The 12,943-nt window shown below is 44.8% G+C and overlaps 1 protein-coding gene across 2 annotated transcripts in view; it reads left to right on the top strand.

The window, feature by feature from the left end:
- The first annotated feature begins 250 nt into the window (after positions 1-250).
- Got2 (glutamic-oxaloacetic transaminase 2) overlaps positions 251-12,943 on the top strand; it is a 21,871-nt gene continuing 9,178 nt past the window's right edge. The window contains exons 1-3 of one of the 2 annotated variants that reach the window (XM_008834243.3): positions 251-451; positions 11,295-11,451; positions 11,816-11,944. In XM_008834243.3, coding sequence (XP_008832465.1) covers positions 363-451; positions 11,295-11,451; positions 11,816-11,944 — 375 coding nt within the window. In that variant the 5' untranslated portion in view covers positions 251-362. Of the gene's footprint in view, positions 452-957; positions 1,097-11,294; positions 11,452-11,815; positions 11,945-12,943 lie in introns of those variants that run through there. The other variant, XM_029564090.1, reaches the window with a different exon arrangement.

Raw genomic sequence — 12,943 nt, 5'->3', positions numbered from 1 at the left:
TGGGAAAAGGACTTCCTCGGAGTCAGTCTACATCTTCTCACGTTTCAAAATAGCACACTAGCAGTCGCCTCTGCGGTCCGGCTGATGCTGCGCTGAGCCCCGGCTGCACCGAGTCCTCACACACCCTAGACTTCTCGGATAGGTTTCATAGGCTGTCATCATGGGTTTCCGGGGCCTCCGTGGAGACATTGCCGCCCCCGACCGCCAGGGGCCGCTGTGACTCGACTGGCGCCACGAGGCCGCTCTAGCCTAGCCCGGGGAAGTCACCGTCCTCACCTTTGTAGCAGCCCGCGCCTCGGTGCCTGCAGCGGCTTTCCGTGTTCTCCGTCTTGCTGCTGCCCACTGCCCTCCTGCCGCCCACCATGGCCCTGCTGCACTCAGGCCGCGTCCTCTCTGGGGTGGCTGCCGCCTTCAACCCAGGCTTCGCCGCTGCAGCCTCTGCCAGAGCCAGGTAAACGAGGGTTACGGAGATGGAGCGTGGACCTCAGGCCTGCCCCTGCACAGCCGAGCTGTGGGTGCTGCAGATCCTGCCCCTGGGCCGCATCCAGACACTGGCACACATGCTCCTACATCTTCCTACAACATCGCCTAGGCTTCCTTGCCCTGCGGACTGAGGCTGGAGCGGGCAGGTCCCCTCATCCCCGCCCTGCACCACAGGACCGCGAGGCACCCCACCCCCGGGGGACAGCAAATGTGGCCCTCTGCGGACTCCCATTCCAGCGGAGCCTGGGGGCCTGAGATGCCCAGTGTGCGCGATGGGGTGCGGGGCGAGGGAAGAGCATGCGGGCGGCGGCGCCGGGCCAGCCTCGCGCTGATTGGCTGTGGCGCCGGAGCTGCTGGGCGGTGATTAGCTGCGGCGCCGGGGGGCGCGCGTGCCCTTGACCGACTGCCCCTGTGGGGCGGCGGGCGCACTGGCCCTGGTCCCTCTGGCCCTCGCGGATTCGATCCCGCCGCAGCGGAAGCTGCAGAGGCTGTGCACCCGAGGGAAATGAAACGGGTGGAGGGAGATTCTCGGGGTGCCCAGACCCGGTTCCTCACTGCATCCGTGACCTTGGCGTGCGGCATCCTCCCATCCGTGTCACCGCCCAAGTCCTCGGTAACACACACTCCTCCCCCGGGTGACCCGTCTGGTCTTTGGATGGGAAAGGGTCTCGTTTTAAGGCCCTCCGGAGGCTCGGTCTTCTGGAAGCCATCAATCTTCCTCTCCATCTCGCTTTGCTCTGTTGCCCTGTAAATTTTCGCAACCTAGTTTCTCCTCGGCAGGCACTGGACCAATTGCTGTTGATGCCGCGTTAAACACGAGAGGATAGATTTCGCTTTAAAAAATGACAAATGTGTTGGGCGTGGTGGCGCACGCCTTTAATCCCAGCACTTGGGAGGCAGAGGCGGGCGGCTCTCTGTGAGTTCAAGGCCAGCCTGGTCTACATAGTGAGTTCCAGGACAGCTGGGACTACAGGGAGACCCTGTCTCAAAAAGACCAAAAAAAAAAAAAAAAAAAAAAAAAAAAAAAAAGACAAATGTGTCATCTCGAACTGTGATTGACAGTGCTGAGGGAAAGTTCGGGGCCTAAACTGAGCTGATAATTCCTAATTCTCTGGACCAGGTGACCACTCGGGAAGCCGATTTAAGACAATCCCTGAGACTGCTAAAGCGCTGTAGTGCATATACTAACCGATCTTCTTGACCTTTTATGCTTCCTCAGCCTTTCCTTTGAGCGTGTACTGGAGGCCTTCAAGGCAGCAGAACAGTCTGTCCTTTCTGAGCCCATTTTTGGCTATCTGCCAAAGTGTGCCCTTTAAGCCTACCCACCTGATGGGAAGAATTACGGAAGAGTTATTTATGCAGTAATTTAGAGAACAAAAAGGAGTAATTCTGTAGGCAAAAGAAAACCTGTTTCACGGTTGATGTTGACCTTAAAATAATTTGTTTTATGGATGCAGCTGGAAGGACTGAGTTTTACTTCAAGTGTGTGATGAAATTTCCTTTGGGTGTAACTGTTCTGTCATCCTTTCAGTTTGAGGGCCTGACTAATGTTACTTTTTTATCTTTTCCGGTTAGCCTCTTAAGTTACAGGAGATCAGAGACCTTGCTTACTTTGTTTACTGTTGTATCTCGCTATTTACATCAGTGCCTCTCATGGCTTTTGTTTGTCTCTTTGGTCTTTTGAGATAGTCACATCATGTAGCCCTGCCTGGCCTGGAATGTGCTGCAATTGACCTGTCTGTGCCTCAGGGTCACTTCCCGAAGCTTCCCTGAGCCCTGGCATGTCTTTCACATTAAATATTTTTTATTTTATTTCAAACCTCTTTTTTGTCTATTTGAGACGTCTTCCTGTAGCCCCAGCTGTCCTGGAAACTCACTATATAGACCAGGCTGGCCTCGAACTCACAAAGATCCTCCTGCCTCTGCCTCCCAAGAGCTGGGATTAAAGGCGTGCACCACCACACCCGGCATTCAAACCTCTATTTTTAAAATAAATAATTTTAATATTACATTTTTAGGTCAAAGTCTAAACATAAATGGAAGTGTTGGCTGCAAAATATGTACCAAAACACAAAGTGTTAGACTGGAGTGGCACATTCCTGTAATCCCAGCACTCAAGGAGGCTGAGGCCGAAGGATTGCCCCAAGTTAAAGGCCAGTTTCCTGGGCTACATAGTGAGTTCCAGGACCAGCCTGGGCTATAGTGAGACCCTGTCTGAATAGATAAATGAGGAGAACTTGAGGGAAACCGATTTACAAGCTGTGGAGCACTAGATAGGCTTAAGCCTCTGGGAAATACAAAGCATTTGAACTAGATAGAAATGCTTATCTGAGTACTTTGTACCTAACTCTTCTGGTTGGGTGGTCACTATTGCTCAATTTTGAAATTGTGTGCTTCTGTCCAAAGGGCATTGTTAGGAATCACTGTTTAGGCCACAGGTTATCAGTGTCATTACCCCGCCTCCACACTTGTTTTTATATATTGTAATATCTTTTAAAAATCAGAGCTCTGCCGGGCATAATGGCTCATGCCTTAATCCCAGCACTCGGGAGGCAGAGGCAGGCAGATCTCTGTGAGTTCAAGGCCAGCCTGGTCTACATTAGTGAGTTCCAGGCCAGCTGGGGCTACAGGGAGACCCTGTCTCAAAGAGACTATAAAAAATCTGAGCGCTTTCATGTGTATAATCTTCATTTTATTTTTATTTCAATGTTGTATTATTTTTTATGTGTATGAGTTTATTGCCTGCATGTAGTATGTAAGTGCACCTGTGTTGTACAAAGCCCTTGGAGGTCAGAAGTGGGTGTTGAACTCCCTGGAACTGGAGTTACAGATGGTTAGCTGCCATGTGGGTGCTGGGATTCAAACCCCAGTCAAAGCCAGTGCTCATAACCACTGAGCCATCTCTCCAGCCCCCAATCTGCACTCTTTTAAAGAGCAGAATAATTAGGGACATAGAGAACTTGGAACTTGATGATTCCTGTAGGGCTAATCAAAGTATCGCTGCTCTGCTCCTATGCTTAGATTGTTTACAATTCAATATTTTAAAATTGTTTTTGGTGTTCTTTTTAAGAGGTAAACCAGAAGACTCATGGCTTTGGTTTCTGAGAGAATTTCTGTGCTATTTTTAATTACTAGAAAGATAGGTGTTTTCACACTTTTACCAGGAATGATACTGTCTGACCTTGTAATTAGGGGTAGCTCTGTAATCATTGTTTAAGAAGGATCTTTTTAAAAATGAAAGTTGCTTTCTAGACCTTTGAACGTCCTTGACATTCAAAGTATCCCTTTCACTCAGCAGTTAATGACAGTGATGTGATAGGCAGGTGGCTGTGTGGCCTCTCTCTGAACTGGGGGAAAAAATAACCACAACTTTTTTTTCTGGCCCATTTGTATTCTTTCAAGATATGTGTGCTTTTTCCCTCACAGCCTAGACCAACAGTTAAAAAGAGGGGTGTGAAGAATTTGATTCCTGGCCCTAGAGCTTGGGATGGGAAAGGAGGAGACTGTAAAAAAAAAAAAAAAAATGTTTTAAACCAGAAAGACACACATTTGTTGTAAATTCCTATGGCCATATACAGTTTGAATTCACTGCATATTGATCTTGAAGCATACTAGTGTCTGGGTGGTTACAAATAAAAGTAGAGTGGTGATTTGGAAACAATACCAGTCCATATCAGGTACTCACTCTGTGCCTGACCTTGTTCTAAGTGTTTTTCCATCCTTAAACCAATTCTGCATGATAGATACTGTTATATCTCATTTAACAGGTAAGGAACAGTGAAATTTTAGAGTCACTTTTCTTGCCTCTACCCTCACAATTTGAATCCCTGTGGCTTGCCCCAGGACAGGCTGTTAAAAGAGACTATTGAAAGAAGTAAAACCTGAATAATCTGCTCTTAAATAACAGAATTAGCTGCCCACCAATCACAGCAGCCACAGCTGTGATTCCCTGTTGGTAGCCCCACACTGCCATGCTGAGCCTGCCCCCAGCATTATTCATGGAGCAAGGCTGGCAAGTGCTGACTGGTTGCAGGTCCAATGGGAACCACTGCTGGGAAGGAAATGCTAGAGAATAATTGGCAGACTTTTCAGTTTGGTGAGCAGTGTTCACTGTGCCCTGCTGAAAGTTTTGTCTGGCAGAGACTTGATGAGTGATTATGACCAGAGTTTGACCTGAGTCACTTGGAGCCTGACTTCGTTAGCTCTCACCTTCTGCAAAAGCACCCCCAGTTTTAACACCCTCAGCCTTTATTCGTTTTTTGTCTTTTTGAGACAGGGTTTCCCTGTAGCCCCAGCTGTCCTGGAACTCACCATGTAGACCAGGCTGGCCTCGAACTCACAGAGATCCACCTGCCTCTGCCTCCTGAGTGCTGGGATTAAAGGCTTGCGCCACCGTGCCCGGAAAGGCTTTATTCTTAAATTTGTGTCAGATGGAATTTTGTCCCTCCCCCTCTCATCCTTAGCACTCAGCTCATAGGTCACCTGCTCCTGGAACCCCCCCTTAACCTTACACTCTTATCTTCTTCATGCTTTTCAGTCCTCTTTTCCAAGCTTCCACAAAATATACTCAATGTCCTGGGCCTGCCTTTTTTTATTTTTTATTTTTATTTTTTTTTAAGATTTTAAGACTATTATGCTAGCTTTTCTTTGTTGTTGTTTTTTGTTTTGTCAATTTGACACAACCCAGAGTCACCTAGGAAGAGGAACTTCAATTGAGTAATTTTCCAGCTCCAACTGGACTGTGACCGTGTCTGAAAGAGACTGGCTTGATTGATAATTGAGAGGGCCCACCCCACCTGTGTGCAGAGCCATCCCCAGGCAGATGGGCCTGGGCTGGAAAAGGAGAAGAGAGGGAGGGCTGAAATAAACCCTTTCCTCCCCTAAGTTGTTTGTGTTTATCACAGCAACAGAAAAGCACAGTAGAACAACTATTTTCTTTTGTTGTTGTTATTACAGTTTTGAGACAGAGTCTTGTTGTATAGCTCAGGCTGGCCTTGAACTTGAAGTCCTTCTGCCTTATCCCCCTGAATGCTGGGATTTCAAGTATGTACCACCACTCTGGCACCACTTTGTGGAGCTAGAGAAATGCTCAGCGGTTAAGAAATGGCTGGCTACTCTTTGGCAGAAGACCCAGGTTTGGTTCTCAGCACCCTCATGGCAGCTATCAGCAATCTGTAACTTCAGCTCCAAGGGGATCTGATGCCCTCTTCTGATCTCTCTGGACATTGCTAACACATAGTACTCTTACATATATGCAGATAAAACACTCATACACATAAAATAAAGGTAAATAAAAGTTTTTTTTAATTTTAGAGAAAAAGCTGAGTGGTTGCACATGCCCTTAATCCCAGCACTCAGGAGGCAGAAGCAGGCAGATCTCTGTGAATAATCAATAAATAACAAATTTCTCAGTTTTGGTTTCCAATACAGTTAGTCTTAATAGTTCAACCTCACAGAGATGAAAGCTTTGTGAGGAGCTTCAACTAGCACAAGCTCAGTCACTTTGCCTATATCACCCACACCAAACTCAGAAGCATGTTTATAAAGCCAGATGCATGATCCTAGCACTCAGGAGATGGAGGCAGGTTGGATGCTAGTTCCAAACAACACTGGGCTATATAGTGAAAGGGAGGGAGGAAGGGAGGGAAGGAGAGAGAGAGAGGACTTGTACCCACAATGCCAAGTAGGCTTTTCAGCCAAAGACTGAGACATGTCTGTACCGCTGCCCAGGTCTCCCTGAAGGCTCCACAGGAAAGGCTTCCATCTCCCAGTATGAGGTCGCATTAGACTGGTATGACTCAGGGCTACCGTCTGAATGAGACTGGTGTCCTCTAGTGCTGTTTGTATAAACAAACCTAGGGCAAGGAGAGAAAATTAACAAAAGTTCTTTGGATTCCTATAAGTTTCTAGAGTAGAAAGGAATCAGAAAACTAAACGATTTGGGACAGCCTACTCTTTTTTTTTTTTTTTCCCCAGGCAAACAAAAACACATTTGTATTTTTCCTGGTACAATATGGTCTCAACCACTCATTAATTATCTTTTAACCAAAGCAACTTCTGTTTTACATAGAAAACAGAGAGGCAGTGATGTGAGTCCCCTCACAGACATCTTAAGCAAACAAGCAAAATTCACGATGGAATACAGCTTCCACAGCTACATGTATGCCCTTTGTCCCTTCTTAAAATGGTGGTATGCCCGTAGCAGTGACCTATAACTCTGCTCTCCCTAGAGCACATCAGAGGAAGAGGCAAAAGTTTATAAACTTTAAATTGTACATAGTAATCAGTGTCGGTTCTATCACAGAAATTATCTAGGTATCCATTAAGTAACTAATCCATTAACTAACGCATTGTCCTAGAAATTGTCTTGACTGACATGTTATGGAATATATTGTTTTTCCCCCAAAAACTCATTACCCCATCCTAATCATGAGAATGCAGCCAACAGATTCCAGTTGAGGGACATCCTATAGCATACTTGGCCTGTGTTCTCCAAAAGTGCCAGAGTCACTAAGAAGTAGATTGTCACAGCCAAGAGAAACTTAAGGAAAAAGACAACTAAGTGTAACATGTGCCCCCAGAAAGAGGTTAAAAACTAAACTAAGAGAATCCAAGTACTTGATGGACTTAACCTATCTCTACTGATTCCTTAACTGTAACAACTGTGCCTTACTATGTACAGTGTCAACAATGAGGGAAGCTGGGATGGATGGGAAATACACTATTGGTTTGATTTCTTCTAATCTAAACTCGTCCTAACAAAATAAAATCCAGGGAACTGGAAAAATAGCTTAGGGATTAAGAGTACTTGCTGCTCTTCCAGGGGACTCAGGTTTGGTTCCCAGCACCCATGTCAAGCAGCTCACAGCCACCTGTAACTCCAACTCCAGGGTCTCCAACACCCCCTTCTAGCCCCAGCTGGCACCCACAGACTTGTGCATGTAGACACACACAGATACATAAATAAAAAGAGTTGTTTTTAAAATTTAGCTAGGGCATAGCTCAGTAGTAGAACCCTTAGAAATCTGTTAATAAAAGAGTAGGGGCTGGAGAGAGATGGCTCAGCAGTTAAGTGCACTGACTGCTCTCACAGAGGACTGGGGTTTGATTCCTAGCACCCACATGGTGGCTAAAAACTGTCTGTAACTCCAGTTCCAGGGGATCCGACGCCCTCTTCTGACCTCCCCAGGCATTGTACAACACGGGTTTACCTACCTACATGCAAGCAATACACCCATATACATTAAATGAAAAATATATAAAATATTTTTAAAAGAGTAGAAACAGAGGCTGGAGAGATAGCTTAGCGGTTAAAAGCACTGACTGATCTTGCAGAGGACCCGGGTTCGATTCCCAGCACCCACATGGTGGCTACAAACCATCCTTAATTCCATTTCAGGGGAATCTGAAGCCCTCCTCTGACCTCCGCAGCATTGCACAACACAGGTGCACTCACATACATGAAGGCAATACACTCATACACATAAAATAAAAATAATTTTTAAAATATTTTTTAAAAAAAGAATAGAACTATATAATTACTACTGAAATTTAAAGTTTTCCCAAATAATAATTCAGTTTCACTTAATATGAATGTAACTCTTATAATTTTAAACATTATTCTTCTTAACTCTGAATCCTTTTAGGTATTCAAGTTCACTTAAGTAAATCTTTGATAAATAAGACTAATTTCGATTTAATAAAAACAACTTTCCCCTGCATCCATGTTAAGCATTAATATAATATTACAGCATGCATTTTATTCTTTATGGATTTGCTTTTCATAAACTTATACTGGTTGGTGATAAAATAAGCTGAAAAACAATTTGAAAATTTAAAAGTAACACATTCAAAGTGCTAGAAATTTGGTTTCCCAATTGCCAGGAAATTTGTGAATACTTGATTGCAGTAACTTAAAACTATAACAAAAGCCTTTTATTTGAGATTTTTGTAATTTAATCACCAGTATTATCCAGAAGTAGAAAACATCTCACATTCACATTCAGACACTTAGTCTTTCCAAATTGCTGACATACATGGTAAGATTATGGCTTTTTGAAGCCATACCTTCTCCCAGAGGTCCAGAGTCAAAATAACTCAGAAGTCTGATTTTTAAAAAGCTGCAGAGTTCCTAATTTAAGGTTCAGATAGAGTCATCTGAACAAGAACATGTAACAATCATGGAGCTGGGGTTGTTATTCCTGCTTGGTAGAGTACTTGCCTAGCCTGCACAAAACCTGGGTTCCATCCCCAATACCACATAAACCAGGCATGGTGGTGCATGCCTATAGTCCAAGCACATGGAAGGTAGGGGCAGGAGGATCTGAAGTTCAAGGTTATTCTTAGCTACATAACTCACTGAATGCTTAGCATATAAAGCCAAGCTTACAGTCAATGCTGCTATTAGTTTGTTAGCCACATGTGAACCAGAAACAAAACTCAGAATCAGGAGAGGGAATAGAAGAAACTAGAGAAATTGTCATTAAAAGTTCTGTTGTATCTTGGGATTCACTGGGAGTCAAGGAACGGTGAGATGCACCACTCCATGCAATACAGGTCATCTGTCCCGGGTGATTCTACTGGGCATCAGTGAATGACATCCAAGACTGTTGAAGAGGGGCTGGACAGATGGCTCATCAGTTAAGAACATTTGCTGCTTTTGCAGAGGACCAGAGTTCGATTCCCAGCATCCATGTCAGGTCACTCACAGCCACCTGTAATTTCAGTTTGAGGGGATCTTATGCCTTCTTCTGGCCTCCACAGCCACCTTTGCTTATGTACACATATACATACACATACACATAACTTAAAAAATAAATCTTTCTAGCCGGGCGTGTTGGCACATGCCTATAGTCCCAGCACTTGGGAGGCAGAGGCAGGCAGATCTCTGTGAGTTCAAGGCCAGCCTGGTCTACATAGTGAGTTCCAGGGCAGCTTGGGCTACAGGGAGACCCTGCTTCAAAAAGACCGAAAAAATTAAATCAATCATATCTTTCCGGGTGTGGTGGCACATGCCTTTAATCCCATATTCAGGAGGCAGGGGCAGGAGGATCTCTGAGTTGAGGCCAGCCTGGACTACGTAGCAAGTTCCAGGACAGCCAGGGCTATACAGACTCTGTCTCAAAAATAACAAGATAAAATCTTTGGAGATGAGGGAGGCTTAGCAGTTAAGATCACTTGCTGCACAGTTGTGAGGACTAAAGTTTGGATCCCAGTACCATGTAACAAGCCAGGCATCCCACACATGCCTATAACACTAGCTCCAAGTAGGGTGGAGATGGAAGGATCACTTGTTCTTGCTAGCTTCTAGCCTAGCTGAGAAACCATGAAAAATATGAACCCCAGATTTAGAGAAAAAGAGGACACCTGACACTCTTCCGGCCTATACACATGCACATAAAACTGTTATAATTTTACCTTCAAAAAAAATCTGTAATTATAATTTATATAATGTGACTATTGACAAGCATTTCAGCTCATTGAGTGTAAGGGAACTCAGGCTAAAGAGAGAGCTCTTAAGTAAAGTGCCTGCTGCCCAAGCATGAAGACCTGATTTCAGATCCCTAGTGCCCACATAGAAGCTGGGCACTGCAACATGCATCTGTAACCCCAGCCTCTCTGTGGGATGGAGGAGACAGGACAATTCCTGGAGTTGATTGGCCAGCTCATCTAGTTGAGTTTATGAGCTCCAGGTTCGGTGAGAGACCCTTTCTCAAAAAAATAAGGTGAAGAACAATTGAGGACTTCACCTGACTTCAACCTCTGGCCTGCACAACATGCACACATACCTGTATACACATGTGCACAGATTCACATGAACACCACACACATAAACACATAAAAAGTGTAAGTGAGCTCATAGAATGTTCCAACCAGTTAGTCTTGCTGAGATTTATTTGTTTGCTTGTTTATTTTTGAAACAAGATCTTCCTGTAGCCCCAGCTGGCCTGGAACTGCTATGTAGACCAGGCTATCCTTGCTCTCACAGAGATCCACCTACCTCTGTTTCCCAAGTGCTGGGATTAAAGTGTGTGCCGCCATACCCGGCTCCTGAGTTTTAATCTTTAGATACCTAACAGTTCTCTCCCGTTCTTCCTACTCCTACCGCCCTGACCTGGCTCAGGTCTTCAGCTGTCTTGCTGGGTAACTGTATTGTTTCGCAATGATGCTTTCTGCAACCCAGACGAACCCTTAAGAATGCATCACTTCTCTCACCTGATCACTGCCCCCTCCCCCCCCGCCCAAATTTTTTTAGAGATTTCTCATGTGTCACTATAGCCAAAGTGGCCCAGGAATCTGTGTATCCAACAGGCTGCTCAAATTATGTTCTCGACAAGTTTGAAAACAAGATAAAACTCAAGCCACCAGGGGATCTTTTACTACTCTCCGCTTTTCACTGCCAGGTTACTCAAAGTTTTCTTTACCTGGGTGTTCAGGTCAAGTTTAGACTGCTTTAAAAGCCTACACGTGGGCTGGTGAGATGGTTCAACAGTTAAAGGCACTTGCCACCACCTGATGACCTGACTCTAATCCCTGTGACCCACATAGTAGACGAAGAGAAATGTAACCAAAAAACATTTTTGAAAAAGCCTACACATGTACCGTCTCCCGAAAATGACTCGGATGCTCCCCTTCTGTAGCTCATAGTATCTGTATTGAAGGAATTGACCTGCACTCTTCAGCATGGTAATTTGAAGTTTGTGATCCACGAGTAACACACATTTGCTCAAATGGATCGTGGGCAAATCAGAAATATTTCTGGCCATGGGACTCTAGCTCATGTGGCTGAGCTAAGGTATTTCTCATTTCAGCTCCTGGTGGACCCATGTAGAAATGGGACCCCCAGACCCCATTCTGGGGGTCACTGAAGCCTACAAGAGAGATACTAACAGCAAAAAGATGAACCTGGGAGTTGGTGCATACCGGGACGATAACGGAAAGCCTTATGTGCTCCCTAGTGTCCGCAAGGTGAGCTTGCTACCCATCTCCTGCTGGGTCAGGATGAGCAACCTGAAGTGAGTCTGAAGGCCAGGAAGAATGATGCACCTGGATTCGGGGGCCCATGTTCTGTTCTGGTACTGGCTTCTGAATTACTCCGGTTTTCCTAGCTACAATCTTCCTTAGCCTCGATTAGACTAGCACACACCTGAAGTCCCAGCTGAAGCAGGAGGCTCACAGTAGCCCAGGAGCTCATAGCCATCCTGCCCAAATAGCAAAGACAGTGTCTCAGAAAAGGGGCAGGGAAGGCTTCCAGAGTTTAACTTACTAAACATTGTTATCGTAGTAGATTGAAGGAGGGAGGAGAAACTAAAATACATTTTCTCTTGTCTAGGCAGAGGCTCAGATTGCTGCGAAAAATTTGGACAAAGAATACCTGACCATTGGGGGCCTGGCTGAATTTTGTAAGGCTTCTGCGGAACTGGCCCTGGGTGAGAACAACGAAGTGCTGAAGAGTGGCCGGGTAAGCCAGGCAGGCGCTGGCCTCTTACACAGTCTGTTCATGTGTAGCAATTTAAACAGATTTGAAAAGGCTTAAACAATTTTAAACATATGGCAAACAACTTAGCTTGTGTGTATCATGATGAGGTGGTACACTTACCAATTACTTTTTAGATAGTAAATGGTAATCATTAAAAGAGTTCATAAACACCAATTTTAAAACTATCAGTTAACTTGAAAATTTGACAGAATGGACTGATAGCTTTGGCCTATTGCTATCAGCATCTACATGTTATATCATTTTACATATTTTACATAAATATGTGTTAGAAAGGCCTCACTGTGCCTGGTTTTAGGACTATAATTAGTCCACAGATCATGTGTGAAGCTTCCAACGTGGTTGGAAGAAACAGCAGGAAACCAGCCATGAGTGGACTGAGTGGGTGGAGCTGGTGTGTGTCCTCTGCTGCTGTCACACAGCCTATGTGGGCGTTGAGAGATATCATGTTCCCAGTGTATAGACTCATACATTGTGGTTTACTGTCTTCTGTGAGAAAAAGAGAAAATGTGTCTTTTAATGAATACACTTGCAAATTTAATTTTCTATCTAAACCTAAGATATAAAAAACGTACAGGCTAGGGTGTATTAATAGCTCAGTGGTAGAGTGCTCTCCTGGCGTGCCCAATCCCCAGCACCACAAAATAAAACATGCTGGTATTACCCTAATATATTCACTTGCTCTTTAAGAACCTTTGGTGGTCAGAGTGTTGTTCCATTTTATATAATTCTAGAGTAATGTTTTAATATGGTGATTATTCTTAGTGCCTTTTTATATTCTGTTTTAAGTGTGTGTGAGAGAGAATTCTACAACATGTGTGTAGAGGTCAGAGAAAAGCTTGTGGGAGTCAGTTCTCACTCTTCACCATATAGACCCCTGGAGATTGAATTCATGTCATCAGGGTTGGCAGTAAGTGCCTTTCTTTACCAGCTGAACTGCTCCCCAGCCCTTTTTTTTTTTTT

Source organism: Nannospalax galili, unplaced genomic scaffold (assembly GCF_000622305.1).
Source record: "Nannospalax galili isolate Female #2095 unplaced genomic scaffold, S.galili_v1.0 scaffold716, whole genome shotgun sequence".
Lineage (NCBI taxonomy): Eukaryota > Metazoa > Chordata > Mammalia > Rodentia > Spalacidae > Nannospalax > Nannospalax galili.
Note: the sequence above shows the minus strand (reverse complement) of the source record. Positions and strands in the feature narration are given on the sequence as shown.